The sequence below is a fragment of the Protopterus annectens genome, chromosome 13.part0, assembly GCF_019279795.1.
Source record: "Protopterus annectens isolate FY-2018-M chromosome 13.part0, PAN1.0, whole genome shotgun sequence".
In the NCBI taxonomy this organism is placed as follows: Eukaryota; Metazoa; Chordata; order Ceratodontiformes; family Protopteridae; genus Protopterus; species Protopterus annectens.
In genome coordinates, this window is record NC_056747.1 from 339,969,610 (window position 1) to 339,997,192 (window position 27,583).

Genomic DNA, 27,583 nt, shown 5'->3' on the forward strand with positions numbered 1-27,583 from the left:
TACGGACACCCTTACCCCCATTAGGTCCAGCGTTTACAACCCCCCTATACACCCCCAATTAAGGAATCTTGAGAACAGAATTGAACAGCAAATCAGAAAAGCTACATAAAAGAACAAATATTCTCCCAATTTGTCTATTGCTGAATATGATCTACTCCTTGACTTAAGCCAACCCCAATATCAGGGTAATGGAGCCAGATAAGGGGGTGGCACAGTCCTTATGGACAAAATCATGTATGAAAGTAAAATGCATGCTGTTTTGCATGACGATACACGTTACACTCCTGTTTCAATTCATGAAATTAATATCACATAAAAAAATAGATTTGTGCATCAAGGACTTACTGGACCAAGGTGTAATAGATTTTAGTACATACCGGTATCTAGAAAATGAGAATCCCAGGGTACCAGCCATTTTCAGGGTACCAAAAATTCATAAAGACATGGAAAATCTGCCTTTAAGGCCTATTGTTTCTGCCCAGGGATCTAAGATTTCACCCCTTTCAAAGTTTCTAGATTGTAAACTTAAATCCTTGTGGGGTAGAGAGCAACATTTACTTAAAGATTCCTGGGAATTTTTGAGTAAAATTGTTCCTAAGTTTAATGTTCCTAGCCTACAGTTTCTCACTATAGATGTGATTGATCTTTTCTCTGTTATACCACATGAGAAAGGATTACTTTGGTTAGAAGAAGCTTTGAGAGAAGGAATACAGGCCAGTGACACTGATATTTTCTTAGTCATGGAATTGGCGGATTTAGTATTACATAACAATTTTATTTACTTTTCTGGTGAATATTTCAAGCAGAAATCTGGGGTGGCCATGGGCGCTAACTGTGCCCCTACCTATGCTGACATTGTCTTTTCAGTATGGGAGAAGAAGTATATTGTTAATAGTGAATACAGGAATAACTGGATATTTTACTCAAGGTTTTTGGACGACATCTGTATATTTTGGACAGGTTTGACCGGTACTATAGGGGAATTTATGAATTACTTAAATTCCACCACTGATTATTTGACCTTTACTTATCAGGTCAGTTCTGAAAGGGTCAACTATTTGGATGTGACATTAAGTATCCATGATACCGGTTTCAAATTCTCCATTTACAGAAAACCCACCTTTTCCAACAGTTATATTCATTATAATAGTTCACATCCTAGATATCAGAAAAGGGACATAGTCAAGGGCCAGTTTGTTTGGGCCTCCCGAATGACATCGGATGATTTTGAATACCAATTAGAGTGTTCTAAACTTACTGAGATGTTTCAGGAAAGGGGTTACCCTGAAGAATCCATTACTAGTATTCGTCAAGAGGTTCAGGAAGGCAGGAATACTAAATATCAACCTATATTAGGTACAGGGAAGTTGGTAAAATCTAAAGGAAATGGTGGGCAACCCGGATTCAGTCAAGAGTTCCATAAAGCATTTATTACCGAATATAGTGCCAATTCTGGGACCATCAGGAATATAGTACAACAGGAATGGGACACCTTTAGTGATATCACAGACCTTATTAATTTAAAAGGAAAAACAGTAAACACTGTGTTCAGAAAGGGGAGTAACATCAAGAATTTATTAGAACATGAACCCAGTATAAATAAGACATTCCAACCAACGTAAGGGTACCTATTTGTGGCACATGTTTACAATGTAAATGTATTTCTCACACGGACAAAATATTTCTTTCAGCAAGAAACAGATGGATAAAGGGCAACAACGTTTTCAAATTGCAATAGCCAAGGGGTAATATATTCGGTGACCTGTTAATTATGCCAAGCATTTTATGTTGGCAAAACTGAAAGACATCTTAAGAGGAGGATGTATGAACATATTTATGAAATACAGAAACAGAATTCTAACAATGCCCTTTATCAGCATTTTTTAAAATGTTCACAAGCCAAGTATGAGTTTTTTGTTATAGAAACTATGGCCTGAGATAATAGGGGGGGGGGTCCCTGGGAGATAAGATTGGAACACAGGGAAACCTGTTGGCAGGTAACATTAGAAGCCAACAAGACCCCTGGACTAAATGATACTATGTCTATTGTACCACTTCTTAAATTGAAAGCTGGGAGATTGTAATATAATATATTGTTTTTCTATGTTTTATTTGTATAAGTTCCCTGATATTATTTCTATGTATTTAGTTCATGAAACACTTAAGCATTTTATATATTTTATACACTTATATATATTTATATGTTTTGGTTTATTTTAGTGATGTTTTAAACCAGTGGCGTTTTTTAAAAAAAATATATAAAAAATATATGATTTCCATTCAGTGTCAGTAAATGTATTGTTTTAAATCTTAATTAATTGGTTTAATTGATTGTTTTTAAAAAGTAAATAAGCAGGGTTTTGATTAACCACTGTGTATCTGATGAAGTCAGTTTTATGTTGACGAAAACATTATTTTGTATCTTACTGATGTTAAAGTGAGTGGTTGCGATTTTCTCCGGACTGATTTTTTGGATTTTCTTGGTTATATTCTATCAGCAGAGTCTCCGGTTTAGTTTTGAACTTAGTGAAAGCACTTACCATCCTTTATTTCGTTAGTATGTGCTGTAGTGTTTTGTTAAAATCCTCTGTCTATACAGAATTTTCTTTTTTCTGTATGTACTTTGTTAGATGTTTGGCTGGTGTGCTCCATTACATTTGTTCTTTAACCTCAAGGTTATGTTAAGCCATACACCAGACTGAACCGGTATATGCTGAAGCAGTATTAAAATACGCATTCATAAAGGACGTAGCAAATAGCAGCATTTATTCTTCATAGCAGTAAAATAGTACTTAATCTTAACAATAAAATGAACGCTTTCGTTTCTTACAGTAAGAAACACAATCTGATAAAAACTTACTCTTTCCATTTAAATAGAATGTTTTACTTCCCTCCCTGTAAAACAGCTGGTATCACACCCACAAAATTAGTGATGACATGTTTTTTTCTCGCTGTAGATATTTAAAGATTTTTATACTGTTTTTCCCCATGGCATAGGGGTTCAGTGGTTTTGTGAATATTTGTTAGATAAAAATGTATCCCAAGTACAAGTAAATATGTTGGAACAATTGATGGAGATGGTTCCCTTCAAACAAAATAAAAATTTTTAATACTGTTTTCTCCAAAAAGAAGAGGTGACTATTGGGTCAACATGTGGGGGTACATACGCTAACAATAGTGTACCAATGGGAGAAAAAATTCTTACCCTTGTACACCATTTGCCACTTCTATACTCGTATTTTGTTTGATATATTCATACTTTGGAAAGGTTTTGTGGATGATATAGGACCCTTCATTCGATATATTAATAGTACCATGTCCTTAGTTTTACTCATTTTTAAGTTTGGATCAAATATATCTAGATGTGTTATTTAAAAAGAATGTTAATGGGTTTTATACCAGAGATTTTTGGGAAGGAAACTTATTCCAATAGTTTCTACCGGTTTACAAGTGCTCACCCCTTTAAAAAGAGGAGGGTTGTTTTGAAAGGTCAGTTTGTAAGGACTGGTAGGGTGGTGAGCACTTTTGAATCTTCTTTGGATGAATGTGATCTTTTAAAAAACATGTTTTTTAAAATGAGGTTTCCCCCTTAGATTATTTAATGATGTTATATTAGAGGTAGTCAACAAAAGAGAATGGTGTTATTTTAGACCAATTTTGAACAGCCAAGTATCTGTGGATATTGCACTGATTGATAGTAATACAGGGAATACTTTGGATTATGTTTTCAACAATATTGATTTTAATATAAATTTTATAAGTTCTTTTACCACTACTTTTTGTGATAGTACAGTTAGTAACATCTTGGCGAAAAAATGGGAGATTTTGAAAAACGATAGATATTAGGGATGCCATGGGGGAGAAACCTATTACAGTCTACAGGAAAGGGAGGAATCTAAAGGATATTTTTGAGCAGAAAAAGTTTTACGTGAAGAAGATTTTATGAAACAAAGTGGTTTTTATTTGTTTTGTAAATCAAAGAAATTAGTATTAATTGTGTGAAGGTTAACTTGTATGCAAAATATTCATGCAATAGTGAAAGGGGTTGTATATTGCACTTGTTCCCTGTGTTCTGCTTTTTACATGGAAAAACTGATTGGAAATTAAAAACTGGATATATGAACACATTAGGGACATGAATCAAAAGAATACTAACGCTTTGGCTAGACATTGCCTGGAACAACCAGAACATTCGTTCATTGATTGTATTGGAAGCCTTGGTTATGAATGAAGGGTGGGTCATTTTTCCTTGAATGATGTGAGCTGGTGTGGCATTTAAGTGTAAATGCAACATCCTGGCTGGGACTAAATGATCAAGTTTCTATTTCGAGTATTTTAAAACTAAAAGCATTGAATAGGTAATTTTCTTTTGTTTAAATTAAAAGTAGTTATCAGTATGATGTTATGGGAAATGCGTTAAAGGTTTTAGTAGATGAACAGCTTTTCAATTTTCTGAATGGGACCTGGTTTGCGTCCTTCAGTTTTGATTGGTTGATTTTGTTGTGATATCAGCTTTTTTACTGGGTGGTAAGTAAAACATTCCATTTAAATGGAAATAGTTTTAAGTTTTTATCTGATGAAGTTTCTAAGTGTAAGAAACAAAAGCGCTTATTTTATTGTTGAAGATTAAATGCTGTCTATTTTATTGTTGTGAAGAGTAAATGCTTTTTTCTACGTCCTTTGAATAGATGTTTTAATCGTACTGTTTCAGGATTTACCAGTGCTGCCTGGATTGTGATTTATTTAGTGTTTCATTTACCATCATCTTTGTTCTTAAGGTTATGCTGCTAAACACTAGAAGTCTAAACCTAAAACTGCACTCACTGGGAGCAGTTTTCACCTTAGAGAAGATGCTGACATCTTTGCAGTCAGAGACTTGGTTTAAGGCTGCAAAAAACAGCCCAGCTGTACCATGCCTTCCACACATTCAGATCACAAACTGAAAGTGCGAGAACTGAGGTGGAGTATCAGTAGTTTTCAAAGATAAATGCATCTTTAGATTATTTAAACAAAATTATTTCCTTGAATTAATCCAGTTCCAGTTGACTTTTAAGTAAGTCTCCTTTCCAAGTTAGTGCCAGTTATAAGATTCTCTACATGAACAAGGATACCCACACTACATACTTGGATCTACTTGAATCATTCAAGATATAACCCAACACCCTAGTTTTAGGTGACTTTAACTACCCATCCATAGATGGGGTAAATTATACTTGTACTAATACACTTGCCGAAAGGTTCTTGGATTTCAAGTCCAGTACCCTGGGCCAGTTGAATCACACTGCCGCAAGGGGCTCAAGCATTCTATGTGGTGCTCACTAACATGGTTGATCATCACACCACCCCATGCGTGCAGTCCTCTTTAGTGAGGACTGATCATAAATCGGTCTCAGAAGTAACATCTGCACTAAACTAAACTTCAGAGCCAACTACAACCGAATATGTGATGGCATTAATAGCTTCATAGCCCCTTTCCTCACTGATAACGATGGACACCTATGCTGAGATTTACACCAGTGTTTTGTGGTGCTGCGGTAGCGTTGTCGCCTCACAGCAAGACGCTGTCTCGTTCGATTCTCAGCTAGAGCGTCTTCTGTTTGGAGGCATGCATTAATGGGCGTGCCTTCGTTGAAGGTTGTGCGTCAGGGCTGGTAACTCGGCACGTAAAAATCCACTACCAAACATTAGCGGACCAGAGTTCCACTGTGGCGACCCCTAACCGGGATAAGCCGAAAGACAACAACATATGTATTGACTCAGCCATACCTGATAGGGTGAAAAGATCCTCAAGAAAGAACCAGCCTGCCTGGTGGACATCTGCCATTGACAGGTTATACAGTGAGAGAGAAATTGCTGTCCAAGTGCATAAAGGAATGGTCTGTGAATTAAAAGTATTCCCTCTGGGTAAACAAGCAAATGAGACGCCTCGTAAGGCAGTAGATAACTATGAATCCATATTAACTTTCGCTACGGATAACTCTAAGACCTTTAGCCATGTCAGAAACCTTAAAGGAAAAACCACATCTGTGCGTAACTGGTTGATGTTCATCGTGTTACCCTGCTGCAGTCATCACACTTGGGTTATCCTGTTGTCAGGCGGTCCCGAAGTCTGCCTGAATTCCAAAGTCCTGGTCCGGCGTCTGTTGCCGTCGCTTCTTATATGGTATATAAGAGGCATTCAACACCATTTTCTTCAGTCTTTCTTGCCGCGTGGTGCCCGAAGCAGAAGCCGTTCGCAAGTGCCCGCCGGCCGACACCTGAGATTTTCGAATCTAATTTCAGTCCGAAGTCTTAAAAGCTAAGTACCCCATTGGGGAACCTTTTCTTGCCTCAGTCCGATGTCAGAAAAAGTTAACAATTGCATTTCTTGTGGGAAGCAAATACCTCATAAGGACTTTCATTCTTATTGTATTCCTTGCCTAGGCCCAGACCATGATGTCACTGGTTGTCGGTTTTGTGCTAGGTTCAATAAGCGAACTATAAAGCGACACTTTGATTTTGTACGACACTACTTTGGTAGGAAATTTAATTACACTGTGCTGTCAGAGCAACCGACTACCGGCGTGCATAAAAAGCACAAAGATAGACAGGCAGCCTAGATCCAAAACAGACTCTGAGGGCTCGGCTGGGCTGGTCTCCGGTTCTCCGGTTTTCAGTGAGGTGCCTACGCAGCCCCTGGCGACCGCAGAATTGCAACCCCAGACCGCTTCTGATTCTCAAGCAGAGAGTTTTAGGCCGACGCAGCCATTTTCTTTAGGCCCTACCGACAACATTGCAGAAGGCAAAGCAGGTGCTGTGGAAACACCTTCAGTTTCAGAAGGTGTCTTCAGACCGACTACTCTCACCATAAAAACTTATGCTAAGCTTAAGACTCCTCTAAAACCAAAAAAGACTGCACATCAGTCTCCAGTTCAAGGCCCCATGCCTGAGAAACAGATGGTTAAAATGGCTGAAGATTTGATTTCTTTAATCAGGGGTTCCCAAACCCCCCCCCCCCAGACAAAAGGCCTAGACAAGAGGAGGATTATGCCTCCTCTGATCAAGTGTCTATTTCTTCAGCCTCCTCTGAGGAACAGGATTACTCCTTTCCCCCTTATGAAGATTCTGATGCTGAAGATTCCATTCCCTCAGCTTCTCCCCCTGAAGACTATTCCTTTGGGAAAACCTTATACTATGAGGGAACATTTCCACTGGGAAGGTCAGGACTACTCAGACTCAAAGAGAAGGCTCAGAGAGTTTCTTTTACTCCCCCAACACAGACCACTTGCTATCCCTCCAGTTTTGGACATTGTGGATGATGTTTACTTAGAATCTAGTCTAAATCCAGATTCTCTCACAAATTCCTTTACAAAAGCCCGGTTGCTGACCCAGAGACAATCTCCCAGGGTCCCAAAGGGGCTAAGGCTTCTATGGCTAAAAATCCTGTACCCTCTGAAAGGGACTCCAGAGCACTAGATAGGTGGTGGAAGAAGGTCTACACCTCAGCTTCTCTAGCTATGAGAGCACTAAATTGTCAATTTCACATGCTGAAATACCAGCGATTCCTAATGTCTCAAATAAAACAAAAGATGAGCATGTACCCTCAACAGTCTGAATTCAAGGAAATGCAGGATCCTGTTGCATGTAGCTCAACAGGTGGGCAAACATACTTTACAATGTGGATTTGATTCCTTGGAAGCTTCCTGTAGAGCTGCTGTTACTGGGTCTGTTATATGTAGGCATGCTTGGTTAAAGGAACAAACTCTGCCTGATCATGGTTAAAGCAAAGTTACTAGATGCACCCTTACAGCAGGATGTCTTATTTGGAGTTAAAGCAGAAGAGGTTTTAAAGAAAATGGAGGATAAGGCAAAATCTATGCAGAGAGTCAAAGATTTCTTACAGGTGCAACCCCCCCGCTTCAGCAGAAATTTGCCAACAAAAAATTGGTCCTTTCCAGCTTCTGACAGACCACAGAGGGGTAAATACAGACGCCCAAGGGGCAGAGGTCAAGCACAAATCCCTTACAAACCTTGGCAATGAGGCACTGCAACACAGAAGGGAGGAGAAAACAGGTCCCAAACTACTAGAAGACAAACACAATGACTTAAACCTCAGACTGCCAAGCAAAGCTCTCTTGGCAGCTCCCTGGGAGGAAAATTAGCACTTTTTGCATACAACTATCGCATCATTACAAAGGACAAATGAGTCCTAGACATTATCTCGCAAGGACACAGATTCCATTTCCACACCTTGCCAAGGATAAAAGGAATGCCAAACCTGCCACAAAATCAATGGGCAGAGGCACAAAAACAAATTACAGCTTTCGTGGACGTGAGAGCCATTCAACTGGTACCTACACAGGAGCAAGGCCAAGGATTTTACTCAAGGCTCTTTCTAGTCCCCAGAAAGGACAATGCTTGGAGACCCATTCTGGACCTTTCGATTCTAAACACCTTCTTGCAAGTACCCAAATTCAAGATGCTATAACACTACAGCAGCTTCTTCCCATGTTTGGCAAGAAAGCTTGGCTAGTAACGTTGGACCTCAAGGAGGCATACCTGCATGTCCGTATCAGACAAAATTGCAGAAGATGTCTCCGTTTCATTGCAGGTTCAACCCATTACCAATTCTCTGCACTGCCCTTTGGCTTCTCTACTGCGCCCAGGGTCTTCACAAAATGCCTGGCACCAGTAATTGCATACTGCAGACAAAGGAATTCAAATATACCCATACCTGGACGACTGCCTCATCCAAGTAGAAAGCAAGGACATTCTCTTACAACATCTGGCTTTTGTAAAACACCTTCTGAGTTACCTAGGGTACACAGTAAACGAAAAGAAATCAAAACTAGTGCCCTCACAAAATGACATTCCTGGGTACCAGCTTGAATACAATGGCCCAGATGGCTTATCTGACGCCAGACAAACTACAACTAACTCTATACTTCAAAATAATGGCAACAAAGACCCAACTCCCTGCAAGAAAAATTCCGCAGGCCTTGGGCTTCATGGCATCTTGCATACTACTAATACCATTTGCAAAACTGCATATGAGGAAATTACAATGGTACCTGAAAAGCGTATGGACTCAACACAGCCACAGCTTGGAAACAATGATACCTCTTATTCCCTGCCTTCAACAGGATTTTCTATGGTGGTCACAGGCATGTCACCTCAACAAGGGTCAGCCTTTCACCTTACCCCCAGCCAGGCAAACTGACAGATGCATCGGACTATGCCTGTGGGGCACACATGGCAGGACAGTGCGTTCAAGGCATGTGGACTGCAGATCAAAGAAATCTGCACATCAATCAAAAATAAATGCTAGCTGTACAGAATGCTCTGACAGCCTTCAAGGACCTCTTACATCCAGGACAGCTTATAATAAGGACAGACAACACCACGGTAATGTGGTACATAAACAAGGGGGGTACACACTCCTACCCTCTATGCAGGCAAGCAATGACCTTGAGGAACACAGCACTGGCTTACCAAGTTCAATTACAAGATCAATTCCTGCCAGGATAAAAGAACACATGGGCAGACGACCTAAGCAGGAACGTCATGGATCCCCACGAGTGGAAACTGGATCCACAAGTATTTGCAATGATAACTCAAAATAGACATAGACCTGTTTGCCAACCCCCAAAACTATCAGCTATCAAAATTTTGCACCAGGACATTTCACCATCAGGCTTGGAAAGTGGACACACACTCATTCAGTTGGAAAATGCTGACAGTATATGCCTTTCCTCCATTGCCCCTTCTCACAAAGGTGCTGCTGAAAGTCAGGTTGGAGAGACCCCGGATGATACTCATTGCTCCAGACTGGCCACGCCAGCACTGGTACCCACTACTAAGGAACATGGCCCACGGCCCACCATGGATTTTACCACAAATTCCTCGTCTGCTCACACAGTGAGACAGTCAGATTCTATACAGCCAGCTCAAAACCTTAAATTTGGCTGCATGGCAAATCACCTAAGCAACCAGCCAGCTCCTCTTTCACAAGCTGTTATGGATGTCATTCTGGAGGCCAGGAGGGCCCAGCACCAGGAAAGCCTACTCAGACAAATGGAAAAGATTTTGCGCCTGGAACCAAGCTAAAGGCCAAAATACCCTTGAGCCGGACATACCTCAGATTCTACAATATTTAACTGAGATGTTACACAAAGGACTTTCTTTTTCATCTATTAAAATCCACGTCTCAGCTGTTTCAGCTCACTACAACAAGGATCCTCCCTTATTTTCACATCCACTTATAAGGCAGTACCTCAGAGGGGCCTAAAACATTAGGCCTCCTATGACAGCACCAACACCAACTTGGGACCTCAACTTTGTTGTGGAAAAACTTACGCTGCCACCTTTTGAGCCAGCTTTCTCAGCTGATTTAAAGTTTATATCATGGAAGACTGCCCTGCTGCTAGCAATTACTTCAGCCAGAAGAGTCTCAGAGCTACAGGCACTAATGGCAGTAGAGCCTTTCCTCATTTTTCATCAAGACAGAGTTTCTCTACGAACTAACCCCTCCTTTATGCCAAAGGTGGTATCCAGTGTGGCTCTAAATCAAACCATCCATTTACCCACCTTCTTCCCAAATCCACAGAACAAAAGAGAAAGACTCCTGCACTCCTTGGACATTAACAGGCAACTACGTTACTACTTGGATAAAACTAAGGTTTTCAGAAAATCTGACCAGCTTTTTGTATCCTATGCTACAGCATCACAAGGAAAGGCTATCTCAAAACAGACCATTTCCAAATGGATAGGACATTGCATACGTTTTTGCAACACATCATGGAAAACCACTTCCTGCTAGCATAAGGCCCCACTCCACCAGGGCAGCAGCTACATCTACAGCCTTCCTCAGGGGGGTGCCAACCAAGGATATTCTGGAAGCTGCAACTTGGAGTTCAGTACACACCTTCACCAAACACTATCACTTACCACTTTACTCTAAGTCTAGAGCTGGCTTCGCCACTGCAGTTTTGCAGAGCCTTCTAGCCTCCTCTAACCCTGTTTGACTCCTCCTCCCAACCATAGCTTTGGGATTCAACCCAAGTGTGATGACTGCAGCAGGGTAACACGAACATAGTACAGTTTTGTACCTACCATAAATGTAGATGTTCGAGTGTATACCCTGCTGCAGTCCAGGTTACCCTCCCTCCATCCCCTCTGACCTAACTGAAACCGCTCAGTTCCTTAAAATCTGATACAACCTTTGTGGTGTATTTGCTTATAGCTGGAGGGATGTTTTGTTTGTGCTAAACTTTTATTATTGGTACTATCTACTGACCACCTTTTGGGGGGCACCTGACATCTGGGGCATGAAAAACTGAAGAAAATGGCGTCTGATGCCTCTTGTATACCCCTGGCGCTCTGACGTCAGGGAAGAAGCAACGGCAACCGACGCCGGACCAGGACTTTAGAATTCAGGCCGATTGCGGGACCGCCTGACGACAGGATAACCCAAGTGTGATGACTGCAGCAGGGTATACACTCGAACATCCTCATTTATGATAGGTACAAAACTGTACTTTAATGGCACCACATATATTGAACCTGCAGAAATAGCCAACCTGCTACCTTTTGTATGTAGCTTACCAGGCACCTTCAGCAACTGGAAAGACCTTAAAAGGTTTCTTGCAAAGAAAATTCAGGGTCTTCAGCATGTCAAACTGAGACTGAAATCACTGTCACTGTATGCTGTGTCTTAGACTACTCAGAGGTGACGTCTGCATTACATGTATAGCAGTCTCGGATCAGGCTGTAATGGAAATGCATGTTTGTAAATCAAATGGTATAAGGTGCACTCGCTCTAGGGAACTCAGCCTAGTATGTGACATCAGCACTTGCTGAACAGACAGATAATGCTTCAGAGGATGTTCTTCATGTTTCACTGTTGCAGTCATCACATTTGGGTTATCTGCCTGCAGGTAACCCTCAGCCAGCCTGAATACCATAGTCTTGGGATTTCTGCGTCGAATGCTGTCACTTATTCCATGACGTCAGGTTGTTAGGGGTATAAAAGATGCAGCCAACGCCATTACATCAGAAGCAGTTCGCAAGTGTCGGTTGGCCAACTCCTGAACTTTTTGATGTTAAGTTGTCTATCTCGCCTTCATTCTTGCTGGTTGGGATCGGAGCCGATCCTCTGCCCCGACTCTGCCATCTTCTATAGCTCGAGAGCTGTTTACTGGCTCGAGGCTACCCCTTATCCCATGATGCCTAGTGATAGCTACTCAGATCTCGTTTGCTGCTTCAGCTGCGAGGTGTTGTTTTTCTGGCTCAGGCTCGTACAAAGTTTCTTTATAGAACTTTTTTTTACTAGAAATAGTCTTTTCCTAGGGGTTATTGTTAACTTTTAGTCTTATTTTTGTTGTTAGCTATGTGTGTATTTGTAGCTTCCTCCCTTCTTTGTAGAACTTGTTTAATTTAGAGAGTTCTCTCCCTCCCCCCCCTCCATATCCTTTTCTTGTCAGGTTAGCCGTTTAGGTTAGAGGCTTTCCTTTTACGTTCTTTATAGGATAGCCATTAAAGTTAGAGGCTTTCCTATCAAAAAAAAAAAAAAAACTTTAGCTTTAGTGTCTAGTATACTGTGTTTTTCTGTAGACTGTATTTTTATTTGTTAGCTATTGTATTTCTTGTTACAGGATGTCGAAAGAATCCAAAGTGTCTGGGTTCACGAAGTGCGACTCATGCTGTCAGAAAATGTCTCTGACAGATGGGCACACTTCTTGCGTCTGTTTAGGCGCTGTGCACCTGCAGGACTCTTGTTCTATCTGCCATGCAGTTAGTCCAAGAGTTCTGCAGGAGCATAAGAATAATTATTCTTAGGTGTCTTTTAAAGTCCCAGGATTCACTGGCCAAGACTCAGCCTGTGAAATCCCCTAAATCTATCAAGCTGTCTGCTCCAAGTTCGGAGCAGTCTTTGGTTCAGACTCTACCTGCTACTTCGGTTCCGTCTGGAACCGATAAGACCCATCTCCCCATCGGCTGCATCAGAAACTTCGGAGCCTTCGTGGAGCCACAAGAGTCTGAGGTTCCCTTCTTTGGAATCGATACATTCGGCTCCTCTGATGTCCTTCATGGATGCATCTGCAGTCATAACAACTGGGTTGTCCTGTCGTCAGGCAGCCCTTCAGTCGGCCGGATTCCAAAGTCCGGGTCCACTTCACCCGACGTCATCTCTGTTGGACTGGTATAAAAGCATCAGCCGACGCCATTTTCTTCAGTCTTTCTTGCAAGCAGAAGCTGTTAGCAAAGTGCGCAAGTGATCCAGAGATTACCAAGACTTGGGACTCTTTCTTGCCTCAGCCGATGTCAGAAAAAGTTAATAATTGTTTAACCTGTGGGAAACAAATACCTCATAAAGATTTCCACTCTTACTGCCTGCCTTGCTTAGGCCCAGCCCACGACGTAGCAGCCTGTTAGTCCTGTGCTTCTTTCAACACGCTTAGATGTCGGTCGGAGTTTGCAGAACAGTTTTTCGGTTCTGATTTGCGACATTATGCCGCCGGATCCGCATTCTGCCAAAAACGAAAGAAAAACCACGGTTAAGCAAAAGTGTCGGTTTCGCCGAAACCGAGAAAACTGATCAAAATACAGCTGAATCTATCTCTACAACTGAGGTCCCTGCTAACACTCTTGAATCGGCCTCAGAAATTTTACCCACCACGGTGCTTGCCACTGACTTATCAGACACCATTCCCTTGGATGTCTCTACCCCAGCACGTGGTGCTGCTAGGCCTCCAGCAGCCATGTCCATTAAGGCCTTCGCCAGGGCTAAAGCAGCCAAGACTACTAAAACAGTGCCTGTTAAACCCCCTCAACCAGGCCCTCTTCCAGTTCTCAAATGCTTACTTTGGCAGAAGATTTAATTTCATTAATTAGAGGATCTCAATCTCACCCAGACAGGGCCTCTCAGCCCCCAGAGAAGAGACCTAGGGCAGAGCCCCATGAGCCAGTGTCCTCTGATGATTCTGCTGATGAATCAGACATAACTGACCAGCCAGAGGCTCCTTTCTCCAATTTTGAAGATTCTGATGCTGAAGAATCCATTCCAGCTGCTTCCCCACCAGAAGAATTTTCCTTTGGGGAAACCTTGCATGCCATAGAACAGTTCCAATGGCAGCAACAGGATTTTTCAGACTCCAGAAAAGACTTAGGACCTTTTGCACCTTCCACAGCACAGGCCCTTAGCTATACCTCCTGTTCTCTCTGTGGTGGATGATGCTTTCAATGATGTCTGCTCCGCTCCAGATTCTTTACCCCCAGCCTGCCAAACCAGACAGATTTTACAGGGTGCCAGATACTCATCACCACCTTTACAAGGCCCTCTTGCAGATCCGAAACTATTTCCCAGGGTCCCAAGGCAGTTGCAGCGACCATAGCTAAAACCCTGTTCCTTCTGAAAGGGAAGCAAGGGCATTAGACAGATGGGGTACAAAGGTTTACACTTCAGCCACTCTCTCAGCTAGAGCTTTAAACTGTCAGTTTCACATGATACAATACCAAGAGTTTATGCTTGATCAGTTAACTAAAAGCTAACCACTGATGAATCTCTTGATAAGAAATATGTATTAGAAATGGTAAATAACATACAGCAAGTTAGTAACCATTCTTTAAAATGTGGCTATGATGCACTGGAGGCTTCATTTAGATCAGCCATGACTGGCACTGTAATTAGAAGGCATGCATGGCTAAAGGAGCAAGCTTTACCGGATCATGTTAAATCTAAATTGCTAGATGCTCCTATGGATAAAACAAGTTTGTTTGGTACACCTGCCCAACAGGTTATGAAGAAAATGGAAGAAAAGGCAAAATCAGTCCAGACAGTTAAAGATTTCTTGCAGGTTCAACCCCAAGGTTTAGCAGGAACTGGCCTGCCAAAATTGGTCCTTTCCTGACTCCACAAGACCTCAAAGGGGCAGGAATAGACGTTCCAGAGGCAGAAACCAATCCAGAGGAGGTGCCTACAGAGGACGACAGTGGCAAGGTAACAACAGAGGCACAGACTCAACACCTGCCACTACATCAACACAGCCACAGTGACTTAATCCTAAACCCGCCTACCAGGGAACAAATAGCAGCTCCTCTAGGCGGAAAGCTAACCTTATTTTCAAAAACTGGCACCACATAACAAAGGACAAGTGGATTTTACGAACCATAGATCAAGGTTACCGGTTCCACTTCCACACTTTACCAGACAAAAGAGGAATGCCAAATCTACCTCCAAATCAAAAGACAGAGGCTCTACAACAGATAATGGAGTTAGCAAACATGAGAGCTGTGGAGAAAGTGCCAACAGCAGAGCAAGGAAAGGGTTCTACTCCAGACTATTCCTAGTGCCAAGAAAGGAAAAAGTTGGAGACCAATTCTAGACCTGTCCACCCTGAATACTTACATCATTGTCCCAAAATTCAAAATGCTGACCCTACAGCAACTTCTTCCCATGCTGGGCAAGGAGTGTTGGCTGGTAACTCTAGATCTCAAGGAGGCATACCTGCACGTCCCCATTCGACCAATCTGCAGAAGATACCTCAGATTTCTTGCAGGATCAGAGCACTATCAATTCTCAGCATTGCCCTTTGGCTTATCTACTGCGCCCAGAGTATTCACAAAATGCCTGGCATCAGTAATCGCCCATTGCAGACTACAGGGAATTCAAATTTATCCATACCTGGACGACTGCCTGATACAAGGAGACAACAAAAGCAAGCTGACAACAGATTTACAAAGGGTCATTTACTTGCTTCAAGCACTGGGATACACAGTCAATTTACAAAAGTCAAGACTGATACCATCCCAGACAAGGACTTTCCTGGGAGCGGAATTGGACACAGTAAGACAAATGGCATTCCTAACTACAGAAAAACAAAAAGAACTCCCTCTTTACTTGGCACTAACAAAACTGAACAAGTTAACAGCAAGAAAGGTACTGCAGGCCTTGGGTTTCATGGCATCATGCATAATCTTGTTTCCATTTGCCAGACTACATATGAGAAAACTACAGTGGTACCTAAAGAATTTATGGTCCCAACACAGACACAGCCTAGAAACGGAAATCCCACTAATACCATGCTTAAAACAGGAGTTCCTATGGTGGGCTCAGGCATGCCAGTCAAACCCAGGCCTGCCCTTTCGCAAGGGTCAAGCAAGCCAGACCATCACAACAGATGCTTCAGACCTAGGATGGGGATATGCTGGACAAATAAGGATTGTGGACACAGGACCAACTTCACCTGCACATAAACCTAAAAGAAATGCTGGCAGTAAAACTGGCAATCCAAAAGTTCAGACCATTTCTCAAGGAGAACCACTTGATGATAAGGACAGACAACACCACAGTCATGTGGTACATCAACAAACAGGGAGGCACTCATTCTTAACCCCTATGCAGAATGACTTTGGAGCTGTGGACCCTGGCACTCAGCTACAACATCCAGTTACAGGCAATATTTGTGCCAGGAAAAGAAAACTCTAGCAGATATGTTAAGCAGGACCACATCGGATGCCCACGAATGGCAGCTGCACCCGGATATCTTCAAGACCATCTCAAGAAATGGGAATGCCTCAGATCTATTCGCATCACCTCTCAATCACCAGCTCAAAAATTCTGCACAAGGACATTCCACCCACTAGCATGGAAAGTGGACTCGCTCTCCTTCAGCTGGAAAGGCCTAACAGCATATGCATTCCCACCTCTTCCTTGATACACAAAGTACTACTAAAAATCAAGGAGGAACGTCCAAGAATAATCCTGATAGCTCCAACTGGCCAAGACAGCATTGGTACCCACTGCTGAGGAGCATGTCTCGAACAATATGTGGCCAATTCCCTGATGCCTTTGATGCTAACTCAGAACAACTTCAGCACCATGCATCCAAACCTAAAACGCTGCAACTGACTGCATGGAACATCGCATAGCAGCTGCTAATACAGAACTTTCACAAAGAGTTAAAGACATTATTCTTGAAGCAGGCCTTCAACTAGAAGGAATTATGCTGGGAAATGGAAAAGGTTTGTCATTTGGAGCTCTGAAAGAGGAAAAGATGTATCAAACATAGATATAACATTCTGGAGTATCTGGCGAACTACTTCATTCAGGCCTGTCCTACTCCTCCATCAAGATTCATGCATCAGCTATTTCAGCAGAATACAGCTTTGATCCACCTGTTTTTTTGCTCAGGCAGTTCCTCAGAGGAATCAAGAATGTAAAACCTCCAAGGAAACCACCATTGCCAGCTTGGGACAATTGACACTATCACCTTTTGAACCAGCAGCAACAGCAGACCTACAACACCTGTCATGGAAAACTGCTTTCCTACTGGCAATTACTTCAGCAAGGAGGGTTTCAGAACTACAGGCCTTAATGGCAGTGCAACCCTTTCTAATCTTCCACCAAGATAGTGTCCATGAGGACTAATCCTACATTTATGCCTAAGGTAGTATCCAGAGTGTCTTTAAACCAGGCAATCCACCTGCCTACCTTCTTTCCCAACCCACAAAACAGAGGGGAAAGAATACTGCATACCTGGATGTACATAGACAGCTACGCTACTACTTGGACAGAACAAAAATAGCAGAAAGACTGACCAACTTTTCGTAGCCTATGCAACAGGAGGGAAGGAAAAGCTATTTCCAAACAGACAATCTCCAAATGGATAGGAAATTGCATACGATTCTGTTACTCCTTCCATGGAAAGCCAATTCCACAGAACATAAGACCTCATTCTACAAGGGCAACAGCCACTACCACAGCTTTCTTACGGTGGCTACCAAAGACATTATTGAGGCGGCTACTTGGACCTCCGTGCATACATTTGCCAAGCATTATAATTTACCTCTATATTCCAGATCCCGAGCAGGGTTTGCCACTGCTGTTCTGCAAGGGATCCTAAACACACCATAATTTACTTTTATCCTCCTCCCTAGTTGGCTATGGTATTCTACCCAGTTGTTATGACTGCAGATGCATCCATGAAGGACATAGTACAGTTTTGTACCTACCATAAATGTAGATGTCGAATTGGATAGCATCTGAAGTCAGGATTACCCTCCCTCCTTCCCCTCTGTGGTACTCCTAGGTGTTTACCCTTCTAATAGCTAGCTAGTGGGATTTCTTTCATGGTGTATTTGTTTGTGTTTATGTACATACATGCTTATTTTTGTGTTTACCTCTATCTTTTGGAAACATTGGCATCTATCCAAAATTTTTAGCCTTCTATAGGGCTTCTGGCATCTGGGGCAAGAAACACTGAAGAAAATGGCGGTTCGTGATGCTTTTATACCCAAGTCCAACAGAGATGACGTCGGGTGAAGTACTTTGGAATCCGGCCGACTGAAGGGCTGCCTGGCGACAGGACAACCCAGTTGTTATGACTGCAGATGCTATCATCTACATTTATGGTAGGTACAAAACTGTACTTTCCCTACTTCAGAGCTGATCAGATCAGATCTTCTCGATCCTCCTCTAGGCTGTCGGATCATGACGTGGAGAGAGTGCTCAGTAGGTTGCTAAAGTCGCAGGCACTTGCCAAGATGTTGTCCAGCCCTCCTCAATAGGTGTCTGCTCCGTCCACTTCTGCCGATGTTCCTTTTCCGACTCCATTGAGCTCGGAGCCAGAGTTCGTTGGGGTTCGAGTAGTGGAACCGTCTGCTCCGATAACTCTCTCACCTTCGGTTCCGTCAGCTCAGAGGGGGTGAGTGGCATCGGACCCTTGTCCGACCCCGTTCTCCCATGGAGCTTCAGCGCAGGTGAGCTCGGCTCCTACATCGGCCTCAGAGCCGTCTCCCTCGGTGCGGAGGAGGATTCAGATTTCCTTGGAACCGGAGCCTTCTCTGCATCATGGCAGGGACACCTTAGATGTCATGAGGAGTGTGTTGGCCTCTGAGTCAGCTCCACTATCGTCCCCACCGGCTCCGTCCTTTGTAGTGCCTGTGCCAACCTCTGCTCCTCCTCCAGACCCCAAGCGTGGGGAACTGGCGCTCCAGGGCACCCTTTTGGGTGTTTCATCTTCTTCCGAGGCCTCCCTTGACCTTTCAGAGGAGCCCCGTCGTAAGAAGTGCAAGAGGAAGCACATTGACTCCCCTGAGTCTGCCACTTCTGATACTGACTTCGATGATTCGGAAGGGTCCCCGAGATCCCCCTCTGAAGATGTTTCCTTTTCGGACATCCTAGAAATGCTTACGCAGAGGGGGAACTTTAATCCCCTAGCCCCTACCGAGGATGAGTCTGTATTCCTCGATGCGTTTGGTTCCCGACCTTCCACCTCCTGGGTTTCTCCGCCTTTCGATCCACTTATGTCAGTGGTGGCTCAAAAGGCTTGGTCAGCTCCGGATGCAGTGGAGCCAACTCATGAGGAGACCTGGCAAGTTCATCACAGCACCCCATGATAAGCAGTTCTCTTACCAAAGGTGTTCTTGTTGATGCCATGGTGGTAGCAGTAACCACCAGAAAAGAGTTAGCAGAGACCTCTTCGTCTGTCCACCCTCCTAACAAGGAGTCTAGGACCATGGACAGATATGGGAAGTGAATGTTTGCTTCAGCGACCTTTTCTATGAGGTCACTGAACTACTTATGCCATTTTACCCGGCTTCAGAGGAATCTCCTTAAAGAGCTCAGAGATGCCCTTCAAGATCCATCAGGTGAGGGGACTCTAGCTAAAGTGGCTGGCGACGCTTAATTCTGTAGTCAACTCCTCCATGAGGCTCATTTCCTATGCAGTCGATGGTGCGAATAGAGCTGCAGGTACGGGTGTGGCCCTTAGGAGGCATGCATGGATGCAGCTGTGTAATTTTGCGGAACCATTTCGAGCGTCATTCACCAGCACCCCCTTTGATGGTTCCTTTCTTTTTGGACCACAGGTGAAAGACACTTTGACTCTGTGTGAGCAAGAAGGCAAGACTCTCTCTGCCGTGGGAGTCCATTTTTCCACTCCTTCCAGACCATATCCCTAGGGTTAGAAGAGTGGTAAAATGTGGTTCCAGAAATCCCAGGGAGCCTCGCCTGACATGCGTAGCGATTTTTCCTCCAGGGGCAGAGGGGGAAACAGATGCCACCCTCATGGCATAGGGGGTCTGCAGAACCAGGGCAACAGAGAGTCTTCTCTGATAAGCCCTTTCAGCATCCTTGAAGGGTTGCCCGACTGCCCGCCTCTGGAGGCAGTCGGGGGAAGACTTACACTGTACCCAAAAGCCTGGCAGAATTTAACGCAAGACAAATGGGTACGGTCCATTATATCTGGAGGTTACAAAATTCTCTTCTCTCAACCCCCCTTACTGTCAATGAAATCCCTTCCAGATGTTCCACCTGATCTGAGGGACCAAGCAGTCATAGAAGTTTCAAAACTGCTAGAAAAGAGTCATCTAGAAAGTCCTGGCAGACCAACACCGATCTGGAACTTACTCAAGGTTCTTTTTGGTACCAAAAAAGACCAGAGACTGGAGACCGATTCTGGATCTCAGCAGACTCAATAGGTCTGTTCAAAGAACAAAGTTTTAGATGGTCACGCTACAGTCCATTCTACTATTTCTGGGTCAGGACAGTTGGATGTGCTCCATAGATCTTCAGGATGCGTACTTGTGTCTTTCGGCTTTTCCCGGTTAGGTGTCGCCACAGCCGAATTCCGGTCCGCTAATGATTGGCAGTAGATTTTTACGTGCTGGCTTGCCGGGCCTAACGCACAACCTTCAACGAAGGAACACCCATTCATGATGTCGCCACACAGAAGACGCTCTGAGAATCGAACGGGCAACGTCTAACTGTGAGGCGACAACGCAACCGCAGCACCACCACCTCAGTATAATCCAGCATTCTTCAGTGCCATCCATAAAAATGTATTCCTACTCTTGTAAAGACCATCCCAATTCCACTTCCTCCTCTTTTCTATATTATACTCATTAATGAGTTTTAATGATAGCGCCACAACGTCTTGAAAAACAAATTCATAATTTCTTTTTCTACATCTCTCACCAAATACACCACCAGACATATAACCCTAAATCTACCAATAGTTACTTTATTAAATACACCCTTTTGTATAAAAAGCGTTGTAAATACCTGCCATAATGTGAAGCAGTCCTTAACCTCTAATTTATCTTTCTCCAACTTTCTATCCCATATTATCTACTTCACAAACAAATTCTTAATGCCACAAACTTTTTTATGCTGTATCTTCTGCCTTCCAACTTCTACCATATCCTCCAGATTTCCTTTTTCATTACCAGAGCTATCACACATAAGTTTTCCAAACACTTAACAATTATCTTTAATGTTTTTTCACCTTCCTGGTCTACACTTCGCTAACCAACTCCTAACTTTACCTTCCTAACAATGACATAAGTCAAACAATGAGAGGTTGTTGTCCAGCTTTGATTTATCACTTAGTTCCCCACAGTCAATCTTAGACTTAATTACTGAATATAGATAAACCTGCATCTGAAATATAAATCCATGGGGGTGAAATATAAGCTGAAAATGAGAATACCAAGGAAGGAACCCTATGGGAGCATAGTCAGTGGTGCATGAATTACACAATTTAAGTGAGCAACTATGAAGACTCTGGGAGCTCAAAGTGAGCTCTGCTTCAGACCTAGAGGCAAATTTATTTATAAAGTTTCTGTGACTAATAGTGTCAGATGCTTTGAATAGTCAAGAAAGGAGGCTACTATGACTTGACATTTGTTTGGACAATTGAGTATGGACTCTGTGACAGTAAGAAGGGCTTTATTAACAGAACAGCATTTTTTAAATCCATGGTGGGAACAACGTTCTCAATATGTTGTGAAAGCTGAGAGTAGACTCTGTTTCTAGAAATTTTGTCTGGGTATTGGGTATACTGGGGACTCTAAATACTCTGTAGGTGTGCGAAGTCTGTGTGCGTGTAAGACTGACAAAATGCTTCTGTTTCTCCCCTTGAAAGCTCTGCAGACAGTGATGGCTATCCACTCTAGGATTCAGAAGTGACTCATAAGAACATAAGCACATGAGATGTAATATACAGTGATGGGTCTGAAGTTAAGCTGTGTCCTGTTACAGACAGGGCATGCTGAATATGTTTTAATAACTCTTGGCTTGTCTAATCATAAGAAGGGATAGCATTCCTATAATCAGGGTAGACAAAGGAAGATGTGGTAGTGAAAAATGGATATGTGTACAACTTTCTGTAAATTATCATTCAATCATATACCTCATTATATGCTGTCCCAGGCATCAGAAAGTCTCTGTACTGTGTAAGTTGCGTTTTAATCACACTGTAATGATCTAGGTTATACTGTCGTCATGAGACATGTTTAGTAGACTTTTCTCTCTCATTTCAGATCCTGTGGTCACTACACCCGACCTTGACACTGAAGGGATTCTCCCTCAAGGACTCATTACTACAAGTTTATTGAGAATTTTATTTTCAGGATGCGTACTACCATATCAAAATGGACAGGTGCTCCAGGAGATTTCTTAGCTTCTGGCTGGGAGCCAGTCATTACCAGTTCAGAGCTCTGCCCCTTCGTCTCACCACAGCCCCCAGGGTGTTCAAATGTATGGCAGTGGTCACGGCTCACCTGAGACGTCTAGGTGTTTCCATATCTAGACGACTGGCTCCTCACTGCTACTACCAGGCATCAATTTATGCAAGCCAGGGACTACACAATCACAATCTGCTCTCAGCTAGAAATTACAATAAACTTCAAAAAATCTGCCTTGTTGCTCTGTCAATCTATCACCTATATAGGAGCAGACTGACACAAGGAACATGTCCGCAATTCTACTGCCAGAAAGGGTGTCTACAATTCGCCAGCAAGTACAAATTCTAATGCAGAGCACAAGAATCCAAGTCAGGTTTGTCCTTCAAACTCTGGGTTCCATGGCAGCGGCAATTCTTTTAATCCCACTGGCCCGTTTTCACATGAGGATCCTTCAGTGGCTTCTGTTTACACAGTGGTCTTTCCAACAGCTGGCCATGTTTCACATGATCATGATTACAGAAGCATGCAAAAGGCACCTTTCCTGGTGGATGGTCTCCCCACTAGTGACTCAGGGCAGACCCTTCCTTCACCCCCTCCGGTTGCCCCGATGACCACAGACGCCTCCCTAATAGGGTGGGGGGGCATTATCAGGGCAGGACAGTCCAAGGCACTGAAATGAGAGCCGTGCTCCTAGCATTGCAAGCTCCTCAGGACACACTCCCTTCTGGGACCATTGCAATCTAAACGGACAACATGTCAGTGGTGTGGTACATTAACCAGCAGGGCAGAACCAGGTCCTACCCCCTATGTCAAGAAGCACTCAGACTTTGGCTGTGGGTGATTTCCTCCCCAACGATTTTTGATTGCGACGCACATCCCTGGCAGGTTCAACGTCATAGTTGACAGGCTCAGCAGAGCTATTCTCATGCCTCATGAGTGGTCTCTGAATCAGGTAGTTGCGGATCTTATCTTCCACAAATGGGACAGCTTTGCTGCGATCTTTTTGCCACCCCCTTAAACAGCAAATGCAGCCACTCCTTCGCCCTTCTTCCGCTTCCAGGTCACTCACCCAGAGATGCTGTAGTCCACGATTGGCTTCAGGGACTTCTTTATGCCTTTTCCCGTTTCCAAAACTCATACAGAAAGCAATATCTTTGGGCTGCAAAATGATCCTCATTGCCCCCTACTGGCCTAAACATATATGTTTTCCGTTCCTGCACCATTACCTTCTCGATCAGCCCTGGAATCTGGATCCGATTCCAGACCTACTGATTCATCAAATCAGGTGGGCTGCATCAATTCCTCCAAACACTCCAGCTCACAGCTTGGTTGCTCCACTTCCACCCTTAGCCAGGCTTCCCAGCATTTCCTTGGCCGTACGTGAGATTGTCTCCTCTCACAAGTCCATGACCAGAAAAACTTATGCTAGCAAATGGAAACATTTTTCTTGTTGGGCAGAGGCTAGGAACGTAGATCCCTTCTCAGCCCCAGTCCACGAAATTTTGGGATTCTTTTTCATTCTGGGTCCGCTTCTGCTACAATCAGGGTTCAATTCGTGGACATTTCTAACTTTCATGTTGGGTTGTCAAATTCAAACCTTGTCTCATAAGCTCTGTAAAGGTTTTTAAGAGGGACTACTCTACTTAGACCTCCAGTGAGAGATCCCCCTCCTCCATGGGACCTTAATTTGGTACTAACCTCCTTAATTCTGCCCTCCTTTGAACCAGCAGCGTCCTACTCCATTAAGTTTCTATCTTGGAAAACGCTCTTTCTGGTAGCTATTACTTCAGCTAGACGCGTCTCTGAACTTCAGGCACTGTGTGTTCGTCCTCCATACTTGGGTTTTCATAAGGACAGGGTTGCTCTCAGGACTAATCCTTAGTTTCTTCCGAAAGTCTGCTCAGAAAATAATTTAAACCAATCTATAGACCTTCCTGTGTTATTCCCTAACCACACCAACAAGGCAGAGTACAAATTGCACCAGTTGGACGTTCATAGACAATTGAGGACTAAGGAAATAAGGAAGTCGGACCAACTATTCCTTTCCTATGCTCTAGGCAAACAAGGCCTCCTAGTTTCCAAGGTGACCTTATCCAGGTGGTTGTCTCACATTATTACGTTCATTTATCAATTAAGAAACAGAGTTGCCTATCAAACCGAAAGGTCATTCTACTAGGGCCTTGGCCACCTCTGTAGCCTTCCAATCTAGGTTGCCCATGGATTCTATCTGTGCAGCTGCTACGTGGGCAAATCCTCATACCTTTATTACTCAGTACAAACTAGATATGGTCTCCAGGAGCAGAGCTGACTTTGGTTCCACTGTTCTGAAGAGTCTGTTCCAATGAGCCGCCCAAGATTGTAGGTGCTTGGGATGCTTTTCCAACCAGCAAGAACAAAGGTGAGATAGACAACTTAACATAAAGAAGTTATGTACCTACCATAACGTTCCATGTTAGTTGTCTTCATCTCGCCTTCTTTCTTGCTTGCCACCTTCTGTCCCCCTGTCCTATTGGACCGAGAGGAGTTTTGGTTTCATTGGCTGAGTGTTCTCTGGTTTGTTTCCTCTACTGACTAAGAGTGTGTGACAGGTATGCTCAACCTGTTTGGACAGGTTGATTCTCTGGCTATATCTGGGGTTAGCTATTTCAAATGAGATCTGGGTAGCTATCGCTCGGCATCATGGGATAAGGGGTAGCCTTGAGCCAGTAAACCACGCTTGATCTATAGAAGATGGCCGAGTCGGAGCTGACTATCGGCACCGATCCCAACCAGCAAGAAAGAAGGCGAGATGAAGACAACTTGCATGGAATGTTATGGTAGGTACATAACTTCTTTTTTTCGAGTTTCAGACCTGAAGTCTTCTAAAAGGGAAGTACCCCGTTGGGGATCTTTTTTTTTGTGCTCTAACCGATGTCAGCAAAAATTGTCTTGCCTGTGGAAAGCAAATACCTCCTAGAGATTTTCATTCTTACTATGTCGGCTGTTTAGGACCAGACCACGACGTCCCTCGCTGTCTGTTTTGTGCCTTGTTCAACACCCGAACTATCAGTCGGGCAATTTTTGTAGCTAAATACTTTACTCTTGATCTCCCTACACGGAAATGGGTTCGGTAAGCCATCCAACTACTGATGATCTGAAAAAAAACGTAAGGATAGGCGGACTGCATAGGTCCAAAACTGCCGACGACTCTACCGTTAAGCTAGTCCGCCAGTACTCAGTGAGGCGCTTACACAGCTCCTGATACCCACTTCCCCAGATTCGCAGGCCTCTACTGAGACCCATTCGGAATCCGGTATGCCGTGAGAGGATTCTTCGACTATGGAACCTGCGAATGTCTCTACCTTGAATGGGTCTGGAGCCGCTGTGAAGGCACCAGCTTCTGAGGGTGTATTCAGGCCTACCAATTTTCATATTAAACTGAAGACTTCATTTCAAGCCAAAAATACTGAATTTCTCAGGCTAAAGTTCGCACTACGCCTAGGAAACTGATGTCCAAAGCACATTCTCAGGCCCACAGGCCTCAAAAACAAATGATTAGAATGGCTGAAGACCTTATTACCTTAATTAGGGGAAGCCAGCCTTCCCCCTCAGAGACCTTGAACTGATTGTCCTTCTGATTCTTCTAATCAGGAATCCGATATCTCTGATGTTCGTGTTTCACTGTTGCAGTCATTACATTTGGGTAATCTGCTGGCAGGTTGCCCTCAGTCGGCCTGATTAACAAAGTCTTGGGTCCTGCATCGGTTGCTGTCCCTTCTTCCATGACATCAGGTCGGCAGTGGTATAAAACATGCAGCCGACGCCATTACATCAGTCTTGCCGTGCGGTGCCCGAAGCAGATTAGCAAGTGCTAGTCGGCAGACTCCTGAAACTTTCGTTTTCAAGTTTCAGAACCGAAGTCATCAACTAAAATCTAAGTACCCCGTTGGGGAAATTTTTTTTGCTCCTTACCGATGTCAGTAAAAGTTATTAATTGCATTACTTCTGGGAAGCAAATAACTCATAAGGATTTTCATTTGTACTGTATTCCTTGCCTAGGCCCTGACCACAACGTGCCTTGCTGTCGGTTTTTTGCTAAATTTAATCAACGCACGATTAAACGTCTGTATATTTCTGCTTCTAAATATTTTGACTCAAGATTTACCTATCCAGAAATGTCGTCTGTTAACAATCCGACTACCGGAATATCTATTAAAAAAAAAAAAAAAAAAAAAAAAACACAAATAAAGACAGAGACAGTCGAGGTCCAAAACCGACTACGTTGCTTCTCCTAAGCCAGCCACTGGAACTCAGTGAGGCGCTTTCTCAGCCCCTGATACTCGCTACTTTTGATTCGCAGGCCTCTACTGAGACCCATTCGGAGTCTGGTGTGCCGCAAGATACTTTAAGTATTGAACCCGCAGATGTCTCTACTTTAGATGGGTCCGGAGCCGCTGAGCAGGCACCGGCTTCTGAGGGTGTGTTCAGGCCTAAAGATTTGTATATTAAACCTACGCCATCTTCAAAACTAAGGCCAAAATCTACTTCTATGTCTAAAAAAAGACTCTTGGGCCACGTGTACAGATCCCAATGCCTAAAAAACAAACTATCAAAATGGCTGAAGATTTAATTACCTTGATAAGGGGGTTCCACTCCCCCTCCTGTTAAGAGATCTAGGCAAGGCACTGACTATGAATCTTCAGATCAGGTTTCTGCTTCTTCTGATTCCTCTTCTGATCAGGATTTATCTATACCCACTTACGAGGACTCTGATGCAGAAGACTTCATTCCTTCTGCTTCTCCCCCTGAGGATTTCTCTTTTGGAGAAACTTTGCATACCTTAAGGGAACATTTCCGCTGGGAGAGTCAGGTTTTCTCTGAATCCAAAAAAAGACTTGGGGATTTTCTTCTTCAGCATAGGCCTTTGGCTATACCTCCTGTTTTAGACTTTGTTGATTATGTTTTCTCAGAATCCAGTCCGACTCCTGATTCCCTGCCTAGTAAGCCAGACAGATACTACAGGGTTACTGACTCCCATAAATTCCTTTTCAAAAACCCTACTGCCGATCCTGAAACCATTTCTCAGGGTCCCAAGGGCGTTAAGGCCTCTACTGCTAAAAGTCCTACCCCTTCTGACAGATTCCACGGTGCTGGATAG

At 43.4% G+C, this 27,583-nt stretch overlaps 1 protein-coding gene across 1 annotated transcript in view; it reads left to right on the plus strand.

Annotated features, from left to right (window-relative positions):
• Positions 1 to 27,583, plus strand: part of UPF1 (UPF1 RNA helicase and ATPase) — a 3,097,516-nt gene that overhangs the window by 1,533,345 nt on the left and 1,536,588 nt on the right. The window contains exon 11 of the mRNA XM_044054826.1: positions 325 to 1,618. Coding sequence (XP_043910761.1) covers positions 325 to 1,618 — 1,294 coding nt within the window. The remainder of the gene's footprint in view (positions 1 to 324; positions 1,619 to 27,583) is intronic.